Source organism: Prionailurus viverrinus, unplaced genomic scaffold, assembly GCF_022837055.1.
Source record: "Prionailurus viverrinus isolate Anna unplaced genomic scaffold, UM_Priviv_1.0 scaffold_35, whole genome shotgun sequence".
Lineage (NCBI taxonomy): Eukaryota > Metazoa > Chordata > Mammalia > Carnivora > Felidae > Prionailurus > Prionailurus viverrinus.
In genome coordinates this window covers 3523521-3545961 of record NW_025927605.1, presented here as the reverse complement: position 1 = coordinate 3545961, position 22441 = coordinate 3523521, and the positions used below count along the sequence as shown (strand labels likewise).

General features: G+C 42.9%; 2 protein-coding genes across 2 annotated transcripts; both read right to left on the bottom strand.

Annotated features, from left to right (window-relative positions):
- Positions 1-1400: 1400 nt before the first annotated feature.
- Positions 1401-1802, bottom strand: LOC125158511 (keratin-associated protein 9-4-like). Its single transcript, XM_047845716.1, has one exon. It carries the CDS (start codon positions 1800-1802, stop codon positions 1401-1403), a length of 402 nt encoding a protein of 133 aa, XP_047701672.1.
- A 5977-nt stretch (positions 1803-7779) lies between these two features.
- Positions 7780-18838, bottom strand: LOC125158508 (keratin-associated protein 9-2-like). Its single transcript, XM_047845713.1, is given in 4 exon segments — positions 7780-8303; positions 18193-18491; positions 18582-18690; positions 18766-18838. Coding segments are annotated over 4 exon segments (1005 nt in total).
- Positions 18839-22441: the final 3603 nt, after the last annotated feature.

The window sequence follows — 22441 nt, the reverse complement described above, 5'->3', positions numbered from 1 at the left end:
CGCTCAGATTGTTCTCAGTTTTTAAGAGTCTCTTATGGTTTGGCAGCATTTTGATCACAATGACAAATTGCTTTACCGTTGGGGAGCAAAATATGTTTGGCATAAAATTACCTGATACCTTTTTACTCTGCCATTAGGTCCTGAGGACCAGGAAGTCATACAAGAATGTGATTTCCATGACCCAAACACAATTGTGCTCAGCTGTGTCTCTTTCTTGTGAGGACACTGGATGCTCACATGTATCTGATGCAGAGGAGTGCAGAGGGGCTGGACAGCACCCAAGGAAAAAAAGGATCCTGTATTCACAAGAGCTCTAAAGGGCAGGTCTCGCTGCTCTGACACGTGGCTGCTATTGGATGATTTGTAGGGAACTGATGTCTACAACTTAGTGCTAGATGTCACCTGCATATATAGGAAAACAGTACTTTTGTGGTCAAAGAAGACACTCAGATGAACATCTTGCTAGTGCTTACTCCCAGGGTTTTTCTAACTCATCTGGAGATATGAATGTAAGTGCACCTCAGTAAGGGCAAAAGACAGAGTCTGGGATCTTAGTCTGTTCATATCGCTTATGACATTCCACTGTGAAATTTCATCACCTGAAAATGGAGATCATGATTTGTGGAGGACTGTATGAGGCTCTAATTAGACATTGCATGTGATATTCCACCTGTGTATAAATCCTTACATGGGGAACACTATACAAAAAAAAAAAGACAAGTGGTGCCTTGGTGGCTCAGTAAGTTGAACATCCAACTCTTGATTTAGGCTCAGGTCATGATCTCATGCTCAGCATGGACCCTACTTCGGATTCTCTTTCTCCCTCTCTCTGCCCCTCCCTCGGTCTCTCTCTCTCTCTCAAAATAAATAAATGTTTAAAAAAAAGACTTGAAAAAATAAAATAAATTTTAAAAATTAAAAAAAAGACATTATGAGATGACAAATGGATTTATTAAAAAATATATGTGAGGCACCTAGGGAGACATTCAAAGGGATCATGACAGGAAGAAAGCAGCATACAAGAACCATCAGTGCACCGAGAAAGAAAACATATTAGTGCACACTTCCCATTTTTGCAAAAACTTAAGTGTCAGTTATGTGGGTTTGTTTCTCCAAAGTACTTGGAGGGACAGGATAAAGATCTTGACTACAGAGTTAGGCAGAAATCATGGTTGTATGAGGATGTGTAAAGCTGGCATGTGAGCCTTAAAGAGGAAGGAAGAAGATAATCAGGGAGAAGTGGTTGACTTTCATCAAGCTGATTCACAAGCTTGTAAACAGGCAGATGAGTAACAGAAATGTTTGTGATTGCATGCTGGTTTTCAGCAATGTTTGACAGTGACTTTGTTTCCCAAACAAAAATCAGTGTTGTGACCAGATGGTGGTTCTTGGTGAGGCAATCAGCAGCAGGAGGGCTGGCAGCAGGATCCACAGCCTTGGGCTAGGCACCCAGGCAGGCAGCAGCAGGTGGGGTGGTAGCAGGTTCTCGTGCAGTACACGGGGGTACAGCAAACTGGCTGGCAGCAGTGGGACCCACAGCAGTTTTGTCCACAGCCGCTGGACCCACAGCCGCTGGACCCACAACAACTGGGCTGGCAGCAGGTGGTCCGGCAGCAGGTGGTGTGACAGCAAGTTGGGCGGCAGCAAGGCTGGCAGCAGCTGGAGCCACAGCCGCTAGACCCACCGCAGTTGTGTCCACAGCCACTGGACCCACAGCAGCTGGGCTGGCAGCAGATGGTCCGGCAGCAGGTGGTCCTGCAGCACGTAGGCTGGCAGCAAGAGGAGCAGCATGAGTGGGTCATGGTGTCAGGGGTGGAAGGTGGGCAGGTCCTGTCCAGAGGTGAGGTTTTCAGATTCTGGTGCCTCCTCCGGATCTGGGGCTTTTATGCGTTGGACCCCCGAAGTTTAGACCAATGGGCAGGACTTTCCTAGTTGGTGTTTACATTTTGTCCATAGTCACTGGGGGAATCATAAATGAGGAAGTTGTTTCCTAAATGTTAGGAATCATTACAAAATAAGTGTTTAATGTGTTTCCTACTTGAGAATAACTCATACAAACATTTTCAGATGAAAGGAAAGTGATCACATCAGCAGCATTGTTCTTGCTTCAATGATCATCACATCATGTGATCTAGTTTCTGCTGGTCTGGGTAGGGTCAGAGCAGCTGTCCCTCCCAGCTTTGGTCCTAGGTTGTATGTGGTTTAGGAGTATCCCTGAGGTGAGGGGCATGATGCTGATATGCTCACTGGGACAAATTTAGTAGATGTGTGAGCCCAGGCCTGTTCCCCCCCAAAAGCCTGATTCAAGACTCCCACAGGCATATCTATCTCCTGTAACACCCTACCCCACTTGTATGCCAGTTCAATCAAAGACAATTGGGTAGCAGATATCTGGCCTCATCTTCTCCATATGGCAAGGCATAACCAAAGCAAGTGGGAAGAGGCATCAGCAGTACACTGGGACTTAGCAAACATCAGTTAGTGTACCTCCTATTGACCAGTAGTCCTGATTTACCTAGGCTTGAGTGTTTTCTCAGAATAAGGGAATTTCAGTGGTATAACTAAGGAAGTATGGGCATACCAGGGTGATTTGGTGACTCTAGTCCTAACCTTGTTAACTAGCCTGCACAGTGCCTTCACTGATGTAACAGATTACCTCTTTATTTATGTCAGTTCTTTTTCTTTCTTCCTCCCTTTGTTCCTTCACTTGTTTGTTCCTTTCTTCCTTCCTTCCTTTCTTCCTTCCTTCTTCCTTCCTTCATTCCTCTCATATCTTCCCTCTTCCTTTCTTTTGTTCTTTTGTTCTTGCTTTTTTATTTCTTTTCTTTCTTTCTTTCTCTTTCTTTCTTTCTTTCCTTCTTCCCTTCCCTCCTTCCTTCCTTCTTTCTTTCTTTCTTTCTTCTTTCTTTCTTTCTTTCTTTCTTTCTTTCTTTCTTTCCCTTTCTTTTCCTTCCTTCCTCCCTGGTTCCCTCTCTCCCTCCCTTCATCACTCTCTTTCCCTCCATTCCTTTCCTTCCTTCAAACTGTTCTTTCCTTTCTCCAATTTTCCTTTTATACCTTTCATTCCTTCTTCCTTTTTTGTCTTTCTTCCTTTTCCTCTCTTTTCTTTTCTTTTCCTCCGTCCTTCCTTTTCCTGTGTTTCCTCTTGATGCCTCCCTACTCCTGCTTCTGCCCTCCATCTTCTATTGTCTTATTGTTCTGTGTCTTCAAGAAATTGCATCTGCCCACCAATAGAATTAAGAAAATGTTGAAATGAGTGGTGAAAACGATAGACTGCCAAAGGTGTCTTGACTACACCAGGGCTATGTCTTGGATATTAGTATGTTTAGGATAATGTACCTACCATATCTGCACCTCTATGCCTAAGTGCTCTTTTCATACACAGCAGAATGTCAGGCTGCCTGAGCATGCCACATGGAGAAAAACACTCCTCCCGTGCTTCTGGAGAGTTGGTTTATAAAGACTCCTGCTCCCTCATTGCTGAAATAGGAGAATCTTAACGTGTGTGTGTGTGTGTGTGTGTGTGTGTGTGATTTCTGAGATATCTTTCAGTTTAGCTTTAGTTGCAAACTGTGATGCTGGTCTCAGAGTGCTTCTTCCCTGTGACATTTCGCTACACTCCGACCAGTGTGATGTGACCTCCCCAAAGAAACCACATTCCCAGACTCCTTTATTCAGGGTAGTTTCTGGGAGAAACCAAAGTCTGACATTCCTTTACCCCACTCAGTCTCAATTTCCTCACCTCTACAATGGGAACCTTAATACCTACTTTGCAAATCCCTCCACGAATTAAAGGGAATGCTCAGGAAGGATTTAGTCAACATCCAGCAAATATTCGGAAACATGGGTCGTGTCAGGTTTTCATCTCATTTTGCCAACATGGCGCTCTTGAGAACCAGCAGCGGTAGGCACGTTTGGCCTTGGCAGTCTCTCCAGAGCATCCTGGGTACCTAGTCTCCAGTGGTGGCATGTGTCCTGGATAGGGGCCTTCGAAGCTCATCAGAGGTCCCTCCACTGCTCCCAGGAAGTGACCCGGGGCCCTGTCTCCTATTCCTCTCAGAGCCTGAATCGGCCTCACGGCCCTGAGTGCTGAGGCGGCACCAGTGGCTCTGGACCAGGAGCACCAGCCTTCGTCCTCGACTCCTAGGAATGCCCACGTCGTTGTCTCTTTTTTCTTCCTCACATTCTCCTCACCCCCCCGGAGGAGGCATCGTTTTTTCCCCCCTCGGTTGCTCACACTTCCTCCACAATATACCAGAGCTTTTCCTGTTTCCTTAGATGGTTCAGAGCTCATGGATTACTCAAAGTCCTACATGCCCATTGCACGATCTCTCTGGCCCCGACACCATGCTTCGTCAACTCTCTGGGCAACATTTTGATCACGATGACAAACTGCCGTACGGGAGGGGAGATACATAGGTTTGGCAGAAAATCACATGATGCCATTTTACTATACCAGCAGGTCCTGGGGACGAGGAGGCCAAGCAAGAATGTGATTTGCACGACCCAAACACAAGCGTGTTCAGCTGCCTCTGCTGCTCACGAGGACACCGCAGGCTCACCTGTATGTGAGGCAGAAGAGTGCTGAGGGGCTGGATGCCACCCAAGGCAACAAGAGCATCCTGTGTTCCCCAGAGCTCTAAAGGGCAGGTCCCGCTGTCCTCACATACGGCCGCTGTGGCTGAGCTGTAGGACACTGATGTCTACAACTTAGTGCCAGTGATGGCCCGCCTGTACAGAAGAGTAACACTTCTGGGGTCAAAGAAGGCCTCGGATGGACATCTTGCCGGCGCTGAGACTAAGGGTGTGCGCTACCACGTCTGGAGATCTGAACGTAAGTGCGCTTCAGCAAGTGCCCGAACCACAGTCTTGGATCCGAGTGTGTCCATGTCAGCTGTGGGACATTCCACTGTGAAATCTCCTCAGCTGAAAATGCACATAATGATTTGTGGAGGACTGTGTATGGCTCCACACGGACACTGCATGTGATGTAAAATGTACGTACAAATCCTTGCATTGGAAACAGGGTACAAAAACACAAAGACACTGGATTATCTGTTTTTCGGGTGTTGAGTTTGGTAAGTTCTTCATAGATTTTGGATACTAACCCTTTATCCAATATGTCATTTGCAAATATCTTTTCCCATTCCATCGGTCATCTTTCAGTTTTGTTGATTGTTCCCTTTGCGGTGCATACGGGTTTTATCTTGATGAGGTCCCAATAGTTCATTTTCGCTTTGAATTCCCATGCCTTTGGAGATGCTTTTAATAAGAAATTGCTGTGGCTGAGGTTGAAGAGGTTGTTGCCTGTTTTGTCCTCTAGGGTTTTGATGGTTTCCAGTCTCATATTTAGGTCTTTCATCCATTTTGAGTTTGTTTTTGTGTATGGTAAAAGAAAGTGGTCTAGTTTCATTCTTTTGCATGTTGCTTTCCAGTTCTCCCAGCACCATTTGCCAAAGAGACTGTCTTTTTCCCATTGAATACTCTTCCCTGCTTTGTCAAAGATTAGTTGGCCATACATTTGTGGGTCCAATTCTGGATTCTCTATTCTGTTCCATTGGTCTGTGTGTCTGTTTTTGTGCCAATACCATAGTGTCTTGATGATTACAGCTTTGTAGTAGAAGCTAAAGTCTGGGTTTGTGATGCCTCCCGCTTTGGTTTTCAGTATTTCTTTTCAGTATTACTTTGGCTCTTCAGGGTCTTTTGTGGTTCCATACAAATTGTAGGACTGTTTCTTCTAGCTTTGAAAAGAGTGCTGGTGCAATTTTGATTGGGATTGCATTGAATGTGTAGATTGCTTTGGGTAGTATTGACATTTTAACAATGTTTATTCTTCCAACCCATGAGCATGGAATGCTTTTCCATTTCTTTGCATCTTCTTCAATTTCCTTCATAAGCTTTCTCTAGTTTTCAGCATACAGATCTTTTACCTCTTTAGTTAGGTTTATTCCTAGGGATTTTATCGTTCTTGGTGCAGTTGTAAGTGGGATCAGTTTCTTTATTTCTCTTTCTGTTGCTTCACTATTGGTGTCTAAAAACTCAATGGATTTCTGTACATTGATTTTGTACCCTGCGACTTTGCTGAATTCATGTATCAGTTCTAGGGGGTCTTCTTTTGGAGTCTTTTGGGTTGTCCATGTAGAGTACCATGTCGTCTGCAAAAAGGGAAAGTTTGACTTCCTCTTTGCCAATTTTCGTGCCTTTTATTTCATTTTTGCTGTCCGATTGCTAATGCTAGGGCTTCCAACACTATGTTAAACAACAGTGGTTAGAGTGGACATGCCTGTCGTGTTCCTGCTCTCACGGGGAACACTCTCAGTTTTTCCCCATGGAGGATGATATTAGCTGTGGGCTTTTCATATATGGCTTTTATGATGTTTAAGTATGCTCTTGACACAATGGACAGAAGACACAAATAGACACTTTTCCAAAGAAGACATCCAGATGGCCAACAGACACATGAAAAGATGCTCGGCATCACTCCTCATAAGGGAAATGCACATCAAACCACACTGAGATACCACCCCACACCGGTCAGAGTGGCTAAAGTGAACAAATCAGGAAACTACACATGCTGGCAAGGATGTGGAGAAACGGAACCCTCTTGCACTGTTGGTGGAAATGCAAAGTGGGGCAGCCGCTCTGGAAAGCAGTGTGGAGGTTCCTCAAAAACTTAAACATAGAACTACCCTATGACCCAGCAGTAACACTTCTAGGAATTTACCCAAGGGATACAGGAGTGCTGATGCCGGGGGCACATGACCCCAATGTTTCTAGCAATGCTTTCAACAATAGCCAAAATATGGAAAGAGCCTACATGTCCATCAACTGATGAATGGATAAAGAAGATGTGATTTATATATACAATGGAATACCACTTGGCAATGAGAAGAATGAAATCTGGCCATTTGCAGCAACATGAATGCAACTGGATGCATTACGCTGAGTGAAATCAGTCAGTCAAAGAAGGACAGATCTCCTACGTTATCACTCATATGTGGATCTTGAGAAACTGAACAGAAGTCCGTGGGGGAAGGCAAGGGCAAAAACAATAGTTACAAACAGAGAGAGAGGGAGGCAAACCACAAGAGACTCTGAAATACAGAGAACAAACTGAGGATGGATGGCAGGGGTGCGGGAGAGGGGAAAATGGGTGATGGGCATTGAGGAGGGCCCTTGTTGGGATGAGCACTGGGTGTTGTATGTTAGCCAATTGGAAAATAAACTATATTAAAATAATAAAATAAAATAAAATAAAATAAAATAAAATAAAATAAAATAATATAAAATAAAAAACAAAGACAATAGGTGATTCCAAATGATAGAGAATTTATTAAGAGATACAGGTGAGACTCCCCGCATCTAGGGAGACATTGAAAGGGAAGATGACAGGCAGCAAGAGGCATACAAGCTTCTTGAGTACACCGAGAAAGAAAACATACCCGTGTGGGCTTTCAGTAGTTTCCACGAGTTATAGGTCATTCCTGAGGAGTTGTTTTGCTAACGTATTTAGAGGGACAGGATAAAGTTCTTGACTATGGAGACCAAACAGAGATCCTAACTCTGTATCAGGATGGGTGAAGCTGGCACATGACCCAGAGGAAGGAAAGAAGAAGCGAATCAGGGAGAAGCAGTCCACACTTCATCAGGGTGATTCACAAGATTGTAAACAGGAGGATGAATAACCGAGATGTTGGGGATTGCGGGCTGGCTTTCCTCAACGCTTGGCAGTGACCAATTCCCAAGCGGCAAGTCAGATGGTGGTTCTTGGCGAGGCAATCAGCAGCAGGAAGGCTGGCAGCAGGATCCACAGCCTTGGGCTAGGCACCCAGGCAGGCAGCAGCAGGTGGGGTGGTAGCAGGTTCTCGTGCAGTACACGGGGGTACAGCAAACTGGCTGGCAGCAGTGGGACCCACAGCAGTTTTGTCCACAGCCGCTGGACCCACAGCAGCTGGGCTGGCAGCAGGTGGTCCTGCAGCACGTGGTTTGACAGCAAGTTGGGCGGCAGCAAGGCTGGCAGCAGCTCGACCCACAGCCGCTAGACCCACCGCAGTTGTGTCCACAGCCGCTGGACCCACAGCAGCTGGGCTGGCAGCAGGTGGTCCGGCAGCAGGTGGTGTGACAGCAACTTGGGCAGCAGCAAGGCTGGCAGCAGCTGGACCCACAGCCACTAGACCCACCGCAGTTGTGTCCACAGCCGCTACACCCACAGCAGCTGGGCTGGCAGCAGGTGGTCCGGCAGCAGGTGGTCCTGCAGCACGTAGGCTGGCAGCAAGAGGAGCAGCACGAGTGGGTCATGGTGTCAGGAGTGGAGGGTGGGCAGGTCTTGTCCAGAGGTGAGGTTTTCAGATTTTGGTGCCTCCTCCGGTTCTGGGGCTTTTATGCGCTGGACCCCCGAGGTTTAGACCAATGGGCAAAACTTTCCTTGTTGGTGTTTACATCGTTTTCCACAGTTACTGGGGAATCATAAATGAGGAAGTTGTTTCCTAAATGTTATGAATCATTACAAATAAGTGTTTAATGTTTTCCTATTTGAGAATAACTTGCAGAAACATTTTCAGGTGAAAGGGAGGTGGTCACAACAGCAGCATCATTCTCATTTCAATGACCATTGCATCATGTGATCTAGTTCCTGCTTGTTAGGGTTAGAGCAGTGGTCCCTCCCCAGCTTTTATCTTTAGGTTGTATGTGGATTGGGAGTATCCTTGAGGTGATGGGCCTGATGTTGGTATGTTCACAGGGACAAATTTAGTAGTGCATGAGCCCAGGTCTGTTTCCCCACAAAAACCTGATTCAAGACTTCCACAGGCAAATATGTCTCCCATAGCACCCTACTCAACTTGTATCCCAGTTCAACCAAAGTCTCTTGGGTAGAGGATGTCTGGCATCATCTCTTCCATGTGGCAAGACAGAACCAAAGCAGGTGGGTAGATGCAGCAGCACTACACTGGGACTAAGCAAGCATCAGTAAGTGTGAGTCCTTTTTGACCAGTACTCCTAATTTACCTAGATTGAATGCTTTCACAGGATGTGGGACTTTCAGGTGTTATAAGTGGGGCAGTATGGGCAAACCAGGGTGAATTGGTGACTTAGTCCTTACCTTGTTAGCTAGCCTTGTCAGTGTCTTCACGTAGCTGATTACACTTTTATGTACATTTGCTCTCTTTCCTTCCTTCCCTTCCCTTCCCTTCCCTTCCCTTCCCTTCCCTTCCCTTCCCTTCCCTTCCCCCTCCTCTCCTCTCCTCTCCTCTCCTCTGTTCTGAAGTTTCTTTCCTTTTCTTTTTCCTTTTCCTTTCATTTTTTCTTTTCTTTTCTGTCTCCTTCCTTCATTTCTTCCTCTCTCCTTGCCTCCTTACTCCTCCTCCTCCCCTTCCCCTCCATCCTCCTCCATCTTATCTTTGTTTCATCCAGAAAATGTATCAGCTTATTAATCAAATTAAGAAAACGTTGGAAAGAGTGATGAAAACCATAGATTGTCCAAGATGTATTGAATATACCAGCCATATATCTCAGAAATTTGTGTGTTTGGGACAATTTATACCCACCAGATCTGCATCTCTGTGCCTATGGGCTCTTTTCATGGACAGCACAATGTCATGCTACCTGTGTGTGCCACACTAAGAAAATACTCAACTCTTGCTTCTGGAGATTTGGTTTATAAAGACTCCAGCTCTGGGGGCGCCTGGGTGGCTCAGTCAGTTAAGTGTCTGACTTCAGCTCAGGTCATGATTTCATGGCTCGTGGGTTCGAGTCCCACATCGGGTTCTGTTCTGACATCTCAGAGCCTGGAGCCTGCTTCAGATTCTATGTCTTCCTCTCTCTCTCTACTCCTCCCCCACTTGCACCCTGTCTCTCTCTCTCAAAAAATAAACATTAAGAAAAAAAAGAACCAGCAGTAGGCAAGTTTGCCCTTGACAGTCTCTCCAGAGGATCCTGGATGCCTAAGCTCCAACGTTGGCATGTGTCCCAGACATGACCCTTTGTAGCTCATCAGAGGTCCTTCCACTGCTCCCAGGAGGTGACCCGGAGCATAGTCTCATATTCCTCTCAGAACTCGAATCAAGCCCCACATCTCTGAATGCTGAGGGAGCACCATTATTTCAGGACCAGAAGCACCAGCCTTCTGTCCATCATGACTCCTATGAATGCCCACATTTTTTTCTCTTTCTTCTTTCTCACATTCTTCTCACTTCCCTGGAACAGGCATCTTTTCCCCACCAAATGCTTCATGGTTCCTTCACAAAAAAAATGGAAGGTGTTCTGTTCCTTAGATGGTCCAAAGCTCATGGATTTCTCAAAGTCATACATGCCCATTGCATGGTCTCTCAGTCTCTGACATTGTTTTTCCTTAATTGTCTTGGTAACATTTTGATCATGATAACAAATTGCCTTACAGTTGGGAAGCATAATATGTTTGGCAGAAAACTAACTAATACCTTTTTACTCTGCCATTAGGTCCTGAGGACTAGGAAGCCATACAACAATGTGATTTCTTGCATGTGATTTTTGCTTCACATGCAAAAACAAGTGTGTTCAGATGTGTCTCTTTCCCATGAGGACACCGCCTGCTCACCTATATCTGATGCAGAGGTGTGCTGAGGGCCTGGGCAGCACCCAAGGCAACAAAGCGATCTTGTGTTCACAAGAGCTCTACAGGGCAGGTCCCGCTGCCCTCATATGTGGCTTCTGATGTCTGAATTGTAGAACACTGATGTCTACAACTTTGACCCAGAGTCACCTGCATATACAGGAAAACAATACTTATGTGGTCAAAGAAGACACTCAAATGAACATCTTGCTGGTGCTCAGACCCAGGGTGTTTTCTTTTTTTAATGTTTTTAATTTTTTTTTAAATTTACACCCAAATTAGTTAGCATATAGTGCAACAATGATTTCAGGAGTAGACTCCTTAATACTCCTTATCCATTTAGCCCATCGCATCTCTCACAACCCCTCCAGTAACCCTCTGTTTGTTCTTCATATTTAAGAGTCTCTTAAATTTTGTCCCTCCCTGTTTTTGTATTATTTTTGTTTCCCTTCCCTTATGTTCATCTGTTTTGTCTCTTAAAGTCCTCATATGAGTGAAGTCATATGATTTTTGTCTTTCTCTGACTAATTTCACTTAGCATAATACCCTCCAGTTCCATCCACGTAGTTACAAATGGCAAGATTTCATTCTTTTTGATTGGCAAGTAATACTCCATTGTATATGTATACCACATCTTCTTTATCCAGTCATCCATCGATGGACATTTGGGCTCTTTCCATACTTTGGCTATTGTTGATAGTGCTGCTATAAACATTGGGATGCATATGTCCCTTCAAAACAGCACACCTATATCCCTGGGATAAATGCCTAGTAGGGCAATTGCTGGGTCATAGGGTAGTTCTATTTTTAAGTTGTTGAGGAATCTCTATACTGTTTTCCAGAGTGGCTGCACCAGCTTGCATTCCCACCAGCAGTGCAAAAGGGTACCTCTTTCTCTGCATCCTCACCAACATCTGTTGTTGCCTGAGTTGTTAATGTTAACCGTTCTGACAGGTGTAAGGTGGTATCTCATGGTGGTTTTGATTTGTATTTCCCTGATGGTGAGTGATGTTGAGCATTTTTTCATGTGTCGGTTGGCCATCTGAGTGTCTTCTTTGGGGAAGTGTCTATTCATGTCTTTTGCCCATTTCTTCACTGGATTATTTGTTTTGGGGGTGTTGAGTTTGATAAGTTCTTTAGAGATTTTGGATACTAACCCTTTATCTGATATGTCATTTGCAAATATCTTCTCCCATTCCATGGGTTGCCTTTTAGTTTTGCTGATTGTTTCCTTTGCTGTGCAGAAGCTTATTTTGATGAGGTCCCAGTAGTTCATTTTTGCTTTTGTTTCCCTTGCTTCCAGAGACGTGTTGAGTAAGAAGTTGCTGTGGGCAAGATCAAAGAGGTTTTTGCCTGTTTTATCCTCAAGGATTTTGATGGCTTCCTGTCTTACATTTAGGTCTTTCATCCATTTTGAGTTTTTTTGTGTGTACGATGTAAGAAAGTGGTCCAGGTTCATTTTTTCTGCATGTTGCTATCCAGTTTTCCCAGCACCACTTGCTGAAGAGACTGTCTTTATTCCACTGGATAGTCTTTCCTGCTTTGTCAAAGATTAGTTGGCTATACGTTTGTGGCTCCATTTCTGGATTCTCCATTCTGTTCTATTGATCTGAATGTCTGTTCTTGTGCCAGTACCATACTGTTTTGATGATTACAGCTTTGTAGTATAGCTTGAAGTCTGGGATTGTGATGCCCCCTGCTTTGGTTTTCTTTTTCAAGATTGCTTTGACTTTTCAGAGTCTTTTCTGGTTCCAAACAAATTTGAGGATTACTTGTTCTAGCTCTGTGAAGAATGCTGGTGTTATTTTGATAGGGATTGCATTGAATATGTAGATTGCTTTGGGTAGTATTGACATTTTAACAATATTTGTTCTTCTTACCCAGGAGCATGGAATCTTTTTCCATTTTTTTGTGTCTTCTTCAATTTCTTTCATAACCTTTATATAGTTTCCATTGTATAGATTTTTCACGTCTTTGGTTAGATTTATTCCTAGGTATTTTATGGTTTTGGGGGCAATTTTAAATGGGATTGATTCCTTGACTTCTCTTTCTGTTGCTTCATTGTTGGTGTATAGGAATGCAACCAATTTCTGTGCATTGATTTTATATCCTGCAACTTTGCTGAATTCATGAATCAGTTCTAGCAATTTTTTGGTGGAATCTTTTGGGTTTTCCATATAGAGTATCATGTCATCTGCAAAGAGTGAAAGTTTGGCTCCCTCCTGGCCGATTTGGATGCCTTTTATTCCTTTGTGTTGTCTGATTGCTGAGGCTAAGACTTCCAATACTATGTTGAATAACAGTGGTGAGAGTGGACATCCCTGTCGTGTTCCTGACCTTAGGGGGAAAGCTCTCAGATTTTCCCCATTGAGGATGATATTAGTGTTGGGTCATTCATATATGGCTTTTATGACCTCGAGGTATGATCCTTCTGCCCCTACTTTCTTGAGGGTTTTTATCAAGAAAGGATGCTGTATTGTGTCAAATGCTTTCTCTGCATCTATTGAGAGGATCATATGGTTCTTGAACTTTCTTTTATGATGAACTTTGATATGATGAATCACATTAATTATTTTACAGATATTGAACCAGCCCTGCATCCCAGGTATAAATCCCACTTGGTCGTGGTGAATAATTTTTTTAAGTATTGTTGGATCCAGTTGGCTAATATCTTGTTGAGGATTTTTACATCCATGTTCATTAGGTAAATTGGTCTATAGTTCTCCTTTTTTGTTGGGTTGGTTTTGGAATCAAGGTAATGCTGGTTTCATAGAAAGGGTATGAAAGTTTTCCTTTCATTTCTATTTTTTGGAACAGCTTCAAGAGAATAAGTGTTAACTCTTCCTTAAATGTTTGGTAGAATTCCCCTGGAAAGCCATCTGGCCCTGGACTCTTGTTTTTTGGGAGATTTTGATTATTAATTCAATTTCTTTACTGGTTATGGGTCTGTTCAAATTTTGTTTCTTCCTGTTTCAGTTTTGGTAGTGTATATGTTTCTAGTAATTTGTCCATTTCTTCCAGATTGCCCATTTTATTGGCATATAATTGCTCATAGTATTCTCTTATTAATGTTTTTATTTCTGCTTTGTTGGTTGTGATCTCTCCTCTTTAATTCATGATTTTATTTATTTGGGTCCTTTCTTTTTTCTTTTTGATCAAACTGGCTAGGGGTTTATCAATTTTGTTAATTCTTTCAAAGAACCAGCTTCTGGTTTCATTGATCTCTTCTACTGCTTTTTGATTGCTATAGCATTAATTTGTGCTCTAATCTTTATTATTTCCTGTCTTCTTCTGGTTTTGAGTTTTATTTGCTGTTCTTTTTTCAGCACTTTAAGGTGTAAGGTTAGGTTGTGTATCTGAGACCTTTCTTCCTTCTTTAGGAAGGCCTGGATTGCTATATACTTTCCTCTTATGACCATCTTTGCTGCATCCCAGAGGTTTTGCGTTGTGGTGTTATCATTTTCATTGGATTCCATATACTTTTTAATTTCCCCTTTAACTTCTTGGTTAGCCCATTCATTCTTTAGTAGGATGTTCTTTAGTCTCCAAGTATTTGTTACCTTTCCAAATCTTTTCTTGTGGTTGATTTCGAGTTTCATAGTGTTGTGGTCTGAAAATATGCACGGTATGATCTCGATCTTTTTGTGCTTGCTGAGGGATGATTTATGTCCCAGTATGTGGTCTATTCTGGAGAACATTCCATGTGCACTGGAGAAGAATGTATATTCCACTGCTTTAGGATGAAATGTTCTGAATATATCTGTTAAGTCCATCTGGTCCAGTGTGTCATTCAAAGCCATTGTTTCCTTGTTGATTTTCTGATTAGATGATGTGTCCATTGTTGTGAGTGGGGTTTTGAAGTCTCCTACTGTTATGGCATTACTGTCAATGAGTTTCCTTATGTTTGTGATTAATTGATTTATATATTTGGGTGCTTTCACATTTGGCGCATAAATGTTTCCAATGTTAGGTCTTCTTGGTGGATAGACCCCTTGATTATGATATAATGCCCTTCTGCATCTCTTGATACAGTCTTTATTTTAAAGTCTAGATTGCCTGATATAAGTATGGCTACTCTGGCTTTCTTTTGCGTGATAGATGGTTCTCCATCCCCTTACTTTCAATCTAAAGGTGTCTTTAGGTCTAAAGTGGGTCTCTTGTAAACAGCATATAGGCGGGTCTTGTTTTCTTATCCGTTCTGTTACCCTATGTCTTTTGATTGGAGCATTGAGTCCATTGACTTTTAGAGTGAGTACTGAAAGATGTTAATTCATTGCCATTATGTTGCTTGTAGAGTTAGGGTTTCTGGTGGTGGTCTCTGGTCCTTTCTAATCTTTGTTGCCTTTGGTATTTATTTGTTTGTTTGTTTATTCATCTTTTCTCCCCTAAGAGAGTCCCCCTTAAAATTTCTTGCAGGGCTGGGTTAGTGGTCACAAACTCCTTTAATTTTTGTTTGTCTGGGAAACTTTTTATCTCTCCTTCTATTTTGAATGATAGCCTTGCTGGATAAAGAATTCTTGGCTGCATATTTTTCTGATTCAGCACATTGAATATATCCTGCCACTCCTTTCTAGCTTGCCAAGTTTCTGTGGACAGGTCTGCTGCAAACCTGATCTGTCTTCCCTTGTAGGTTTAGGACTTTTTTTACCTTGCTGCTTTCATGATTCTCTCCTTGCCTGAGTATTTTGTGAATTTGACTATGATATGCCTTGTTGGTGGTCGGTTTTTATTGAATCTAATGGGAGTCTTCTGTGCTTCCTGGATTTTGATGTCTGTGTCTTTCTCCAGGTTAGGAAAGTTTTCTGCTATGATTTGCTCACATAACCCTACTACCCCTATTTCTTTCTCTTCCTCTTCTGGGATCCCTGTGATTCTGATGTTGTTCCTTTTTAATGAGTCACTGATTTCTCTAATTCTTAAATCATTCTCTTTTGCCTTAATCTCCCTCTTTTTTTTCTGCTTCATTATTCTCTATATCGCTGATTCTCTGCTCTGCCTCATCCATCCTTGCCGCTGCAGCATCCATTCGAGATTGCAGCTCAGTTGTAGCATTTTTTACTTCATCCTGACTAGCTTTTACTTCTTTTATCTCTGCAGAAAGGGATTCTAATCTATTTTTGACTCCAGCTAGTATTCTTATTATCATGATTCTAAATTCTGGTTCAGACATCTTGCTTGTATCTGTGTTGGTTAAGTCCCTGGCTGTCGTTTTTTCTGGCTGTTTCTTTTGGGGTGAATTCCTTCATTTCATCATTTTGAAGGGAGAAAAGCAATTAATGAGGTAGAAAAAATGAAAATGAAAATGGAAAAAAATATTAAAATTAAACACACAGAAACACAAATCAAATAAATGATGGTAGATCCTAGGTGTGTTTTGGTCTGGGTATTGCAAGTGGCTTGATAAATTAAAGGAAAAAAAAGGAGAAAAAAAATAGTTTGAAAATTTGAAAAAATGAATACACTGAGGTAGACTAAAATGAAGTTATGGAAATAAAATATATTTTGAAAAACTTTACACAAAAGTAAAAACTATAGTAGAAAAAATTAAAGAAAAATATGTTTAATAAAAATTGAAAATAAAAATGAATTTTTTCCCTTTCTGTATTTAAGAAAAATAAAAGAAATGAAAAAGAGAAAAAAAAAAGAAAGAAAGAAAGTTGAATAGGTGGACCAGCTAACAGACTGAAATATGACTGAAATTACTTCATTTTTCCCTAGAAGTCAAATTATGAAGTACTTCATAGTCCATGAACTTAGCAGGCAGTGAGACTTGTGTTCTTGGAGAGCGAGGTTGGCCCAGTTGGGCGGAGCTTAGTGTAATGGCTCCGTTCTCCACTAGATGGCGCTGCTAGCCTACTGGGGTGGATTGTGGTGCTTGTAGGTACGTATGCGCAAGGGCGGGAGCAGTGAAAATGGTGTTACCCAACTACCCAGCCTCTAGTATGGGAACTCTGTTCTCCCCAATCAGCAATCGCGCACCTGTCCTTCGTCTTTGGCTTCCGTCCACTCTCTGCTTCCACACTGTCTATGACTGAGCCCCAGGCAGCACCTCCCTCCTGAGTTTTGTCTCAGATGCGGCTGCCTTCCCTGGCCCCCCACTTCTAAGGGACTGTGGCTTTGACCCTCTGCGGAGGATCTCACTGAGCAATGGCTGGGTGCCAGCTGCACCCAGGGACGCTTGCAGGACTGTGCTGCTGTCAATGCCCAGAGACTGGGGCCAGGTGCCAGCCCACCCCAGAAAAAGTTCATGAGACAGTGTAGCAGCACCACCTCAGGGATTATGGCAAATCACAACACACATCTGGCACCAGGCTTCACCCCCAATGACATCGTTCCAGCACCAGCGAATGTGGCTGTTCTCTGGGGTCTGCTGGGGCCAGGTGGCCTCACAGCCTCTACCAAATGTCCTTCCAGCAGTGGAACCGCTTCTCCCCATGTGGCTCAAGAACGTCCCAGACCCCACTCTGCTCCTGAGGATTCACCCTTCCCACCAGAGCACCTCCAGGTATTGAGCTGCGGAGTTTCAGACTCTGCACTCCCCTGTTTACAGTCTTAATGGAATTTAAACCCTCTTCTTTCTCCTTTCTCCCTGTTTAGTTCAGTCCTTGCGGCTGTTTCCACTTTTCCGCTTTCTCTCCAGCTGCTTTTGGGGAGGGGTGCTTTTCCCGTATCCACACACCCCCTGCTGTCTCCATCCTCTCTCCACATGCAAAAGCCGCTCCCTGCCCTCCAAGGCTTCTCTCTCCCCAGGTTCACCTCTCCACACTGTGTACCTGCTGAGTTCTGTGGTTCAGGTTGTGCATATTGTTGTGTTAATCCTCAGATCAGTTTTCTAGGTGTGCAGGATGGTTTAGTGTTGGTCTGGCTGTATTTCATGGATGCGAGACACACAAAAAACTTCCATGATGTTCCGCCATCTTGGCTTCTCCACCCAGGGTGTTTTCTAACACGACTGGAGATATGAATGTAAGTGCACTTCAGAAAGGGTAGGAGATGTAGTCTGGGATCTGAGTCTGTCCATGTCAGCTATGACATTCTGCTGTGAACTTTCCTTATCCAAAAGTGGAGATAATAATTTGTGGAAGACTATATGAGGCTCCAAATGGACATTACATTTGATAGGCAACTTGTGTATAAATTCTCACATTGGGAGCACTAGACAAAAAAAAAAGAGAGAGACAAAATGAGGTTCAGAATAGAACAGGATTTATTAAGAAATATAAGTAAGACTCTCTGCATCTAGGGAGATATTCAAAGTGATCATGACAGGTAGAAAGCATCATAGGAGGACTGAAATATAAAAATGATATGAAGTCTTTCATTATTTGGTGACACCCATGTATGAGTCATAAGGAATTGTTTCTTTATCTAGATACTTAGAGGGACAGGATGAAGACATGAGTCAAAGACCTGGGGTCAAAGCAGAGACATGGCTCCATAGCAGGATACATGAAGCAGGATACAGGGCATGTGATTCACAGGACATAAGGAAGAATATAATTTTAAAAAAGTGGTCCATACTTCATCAATCTGATTCACAAGCTCTTAAATAGGCAGATGAATAACAAAGAAGGCTTGGAGCAGCTGGACACAGCAAAGGCAGCAGCATGTGGTCCTACAGCAAGTGGACTGACAGCATATTGGGCAGTAGTCAGGCTAGCAGCGGCTGGATCCACAGTCCTGGGCTAGGCACCCAGGCAGGCAGCAGCAGGTGGGGTGGTAGCAGGTTCTCGTGCAGTACACAGGGGTACAGCAAACTGGCTGGCAGCAGTGGGACCCACAGCAGTTTTGTCCACAGCCGCTGGACCCACAGCCGCTGGACCCACAACAACTGGGCTGGCAGCAGGTGGTCCGGCAGCAGGTGGTTTGACAGCAAGTTGGGCGGCAGCAAGGCTGGCAGCAGCTGGAGCCACAGCCGCTAGACCCACCGCAGTTGTGTCCACAGCCGCTGGACCCACAGCAGCTGGGCTGGCAGCAGGTGGTCCGGCAGCAGGTGGTGTGACAGCAAGTTGGGCAGCAGCAAGGCTGGCAGCAGCTGGACCCACAGCCGCTACACCCACAGCAGCTGGGCTGGCAGCAGGTGGTCCGGCAGCAGGTGGTGTGACAGCAAGTTGGGCAGCAGCAAGGCTGGCAGCAGCTGGACCCACAGCCGCTACACCCACAGCAGCTGGGCTGGCAGCAGGTGGTCCGGCAGCAGGTGGTCCTGCAGCACGTAGGCTGGCAGCAAGAGGAGCAGCACGAGTGGGTCATGGTGTCAGGGGTGGAAGGTGGGCAGGTCCTGTCCAGAGGTGAGGTTGTCAGATTCTGGTGCCTCCTCTGGTTCTGGGGCTTTTATGCGCTGGACCCCCAAAGTTTAGACCAATGGGCAGGACTTTCCTTGTTGGTGTTTACATTGTTTTCCATAGTCACTAGAGGAATTGTAAAAAAGGAAGTTGTTTCCTAAATATTATGAGTTTTTACAAAATAAGTGTTTAATATGTTTTCTATTTGAGAATAACTCATAGAAACATTTTCAGATGAAAGAAAGTTTTTCACATCATCAACATTGGTCTTGCTTCAGTGATCATCACAGCATGTGATCAAGTTCCCACTGAGCTGGGTAGGATCAGCACAGTTGTTCTTCCCCAGGTTTGGTCCTTATGTTGTACGTAGAATGGGAATATCTCTGGGTTGAGGGGCATGATGCTGACATGTTTACACAGATGAACTGAATCATGCCTAAGCCCAAGTCTGTTTCCCCCACAGAGCCTGATTAAAGACTCCCATAAGCATCTGTCTGTTGTAGTACCCTCTGCTACCTACATATCCCAATCCAAGGATCTTTGGGTACAGGATGTCTGGCATAATATCTTCCATATGGGAAGGCAAAACCAAAGCAGGTGGGTAGAAGCAGCAGCAGTACACTGGGACTAAGCAAGCATCAGTCAGTTAACATCCTGAGTGATAAATGGTCCTGATATACCCAGAACTGAGGGCTTTCCCAGCACGTGGAATTTCATTGATATAACTGGGGTGGTTCGGGGAAAGCAGGATAAGTTCATGACTTAATCCTAATTCATTTTTTACATAGTCATTGACCTCATATAACTCATTATATATTTTTTTCTCCTACTTTCTTTTAATTGAAGGAGTAGTCTAGGTAAGATGACACCTAAGGTATTTGTGAGTTCTAAAATGTGCAAATGTTTTTATTTTTCATCTTATTTATTTTTTATTTCTTTAAGTCCAAGTTAGTTATATAGTGTAATACTGGTTTTAGGAGTAGAATTTAGTGATTTGTCACTTACATATTACATCCAGTGCTCATCCCAACAAGTGTCCTGATAAATGGGTCATGGACATTAACATTAATTTTAAAAAGTACTTCAATTGAGATGCCTGGGTGGCTCAGTTAGGTAAACAACTGACTCTTGATATCAGCTTGGGTCGTGATCTCTCTGTTGTGATCTCTCTATCGTGATCTTGTGGTCATGAGTTGAGCCCCACGTCGGGCTCTGCTCTGAGCATGGAGCCTGCTTTGGATTCTCTCTCTCCCTCTCTCTCTTTCTCTGCCCATCCCTTGCTCATACTCTTTCTCTCTCTCTCAAAATAAATAAACATTAAAAAAAATTTTAAGTTCTTCAATTTTTAAATTATAATGCATTAAAGTTAATCGTTTTAAATATGATAGAATATCACCAAATGAACATCCATGTCACTAATACCAGGTTAGCAAATAGAATTTTACTTCATCCCCTTCAAATTATATCCTTCATCATACCCAAAGGTAGGTTATCGTTCTATTGACTCACACATTGTATATGTTAATAGTCACTTCAAATGTTTTTAGATTTTTTTTATAAAGGAAATATAGAATTGGCTACTTTTACTTTATATTATGAATGTGAGATTTATATAGGAAATTCCTTCAATTCTGTTTCTTTATAATTTTCCAATGAATAAATATGATATAATGTATTTGCTTATCTACCATTGATATATATTGTGGTACATATATATGTATATTTATACCATTGATATATATTGTGATATATATTGTTGCAGCTGGGAACTATAAAAATATTACAAATATTGGGGCGCCTGGGTGGCGCAGTCGGTTAAGCATCCGACTTCAGCCAGGTCATGATCTCGCGGTCCATGAGTTCGAGCCCCGCGTCAGGCTCTGGGCTGATGGCTCAGAGCCTGGAGCCTGTTTCCGATTCTGTGTCTCCCTCTCTCTCTGCCCCACCCCCGTTCATGCTCTGTCTCTCTCTGTCCCAAAAATAAATAAACGTTGAAAAAAAATTTTTTTAAATATTACAAATATTAAAATGTTCTATTAATTCTATTGTATGAGTCTTATGATATATATTCGTTATTTTTTATTATTTTAAAGTTTTATTTATTTAAATTCAAGTCAGTTAACATACAGTGTACTGTTGGTTTCAGGAGTAGAACCAGTGATTTGTAACTTACAATATAACACCCAGTGTTCATCCCAACAAGTCCTCTCCTTGAGACCCATCACCCATTCAGCCCATCCCCCCACCCACCTCCCCTCCAGCAACCCTCAGTTTGTTCTCTGTGTTTAAGAGTCTCTTATGGTTTGTTTCCCTCTCTGTTTTTATATTATTTTTCCTTTCTCTCCCCTATGTTCATCTGTTGTGTTTCTTAAATTCCACATATGAATGAAATCATATATTTGTCTTTCTCTGACTGACTTATTTCACTTAGCATAAGTGAAGTTCCATCCACATTGTTGCAAATGGCAAGATTTCATTTGTTGATTGCTGAGTAGTATTCCATTGTATATATGTATACAATATATACACATATGTATAGATATGTATATAGATATGTGTATATATGTATAGATATGTATATATCTATGTATGTATCTATATCTATATCTATGTCTATATCTATCTATCTATCTAATCCATTCATCAATTGATGGACATTTGGGCTCTTTTCATAATTTGGCTATTTTTTTTAAGTTTATATGAGAGAGAGAGAGGGAGAGAGAGAGAGAGAGAGAGACTCCTAAGCAGGCTCTGAACTATCAGTGTGTGAAGCCCAACGCAGGGCTTGAACTCATGAACCATGAGATCATGACCTGAGCTGAAATCGAGTCAGATGCTTAACCAACTGAGCCACACAGGTGCCTCCATAATTTGGCTATTGTTGATATCGCTGCTATAAACACTGGGGTGCATGTGCCCCTTCAAATCAGCATTTTTTAATCCTTTGGATAATTACCTAGTAGTGCAATCGCTGGGTCGTAGGATAGTTCTATTTTTAATTTTTTGAGGAAACTCTATACAATTTTCCAGAGAGGCTGCACCACTTTGCATTCCCACAAACAGTGCAAAAAGGGTTCCCCTTTCTCTGCACCCTTGCCAACATCTGTTGTTTCCTGAGTTGTTCATTTCAACCATTCTGTCATGCTTGAGGTGGTATTATGGTTTTGATTTGTATTTCTCTGATGATGAGTGATGTTGAGCATCTTTTCATGTGTCTGTTAGCCATCTGGATGTCTTCCTAGGAAAAGTGTCTATTCATGCCTTCTGCCCATTTCTTCACTGGATTATTTGTTTCTGGGGTGTTCAGTTTGAAAAGATCTTTATAGATTTTGGCTATTAACCCTTTCTCTGATATGTCATTTGCAAATATCTTTTCCCATTCTGTTGGTTGCCTTTTAGTTTTGTTGATTGTTTTCTTCACTGGGCAGAAGTTTTTATCTTGATGAGGTCCCAATAGCTCCTTTTTGCTTTTATTTCCCTTGCCTCTGGAGACATGTCAAGTAAGAAGTTGCTGCGGCTGAGGTCAAAGAAATTGTTGCCTGTTTTCTCCTGTAGGATTTTGATGGTTTCT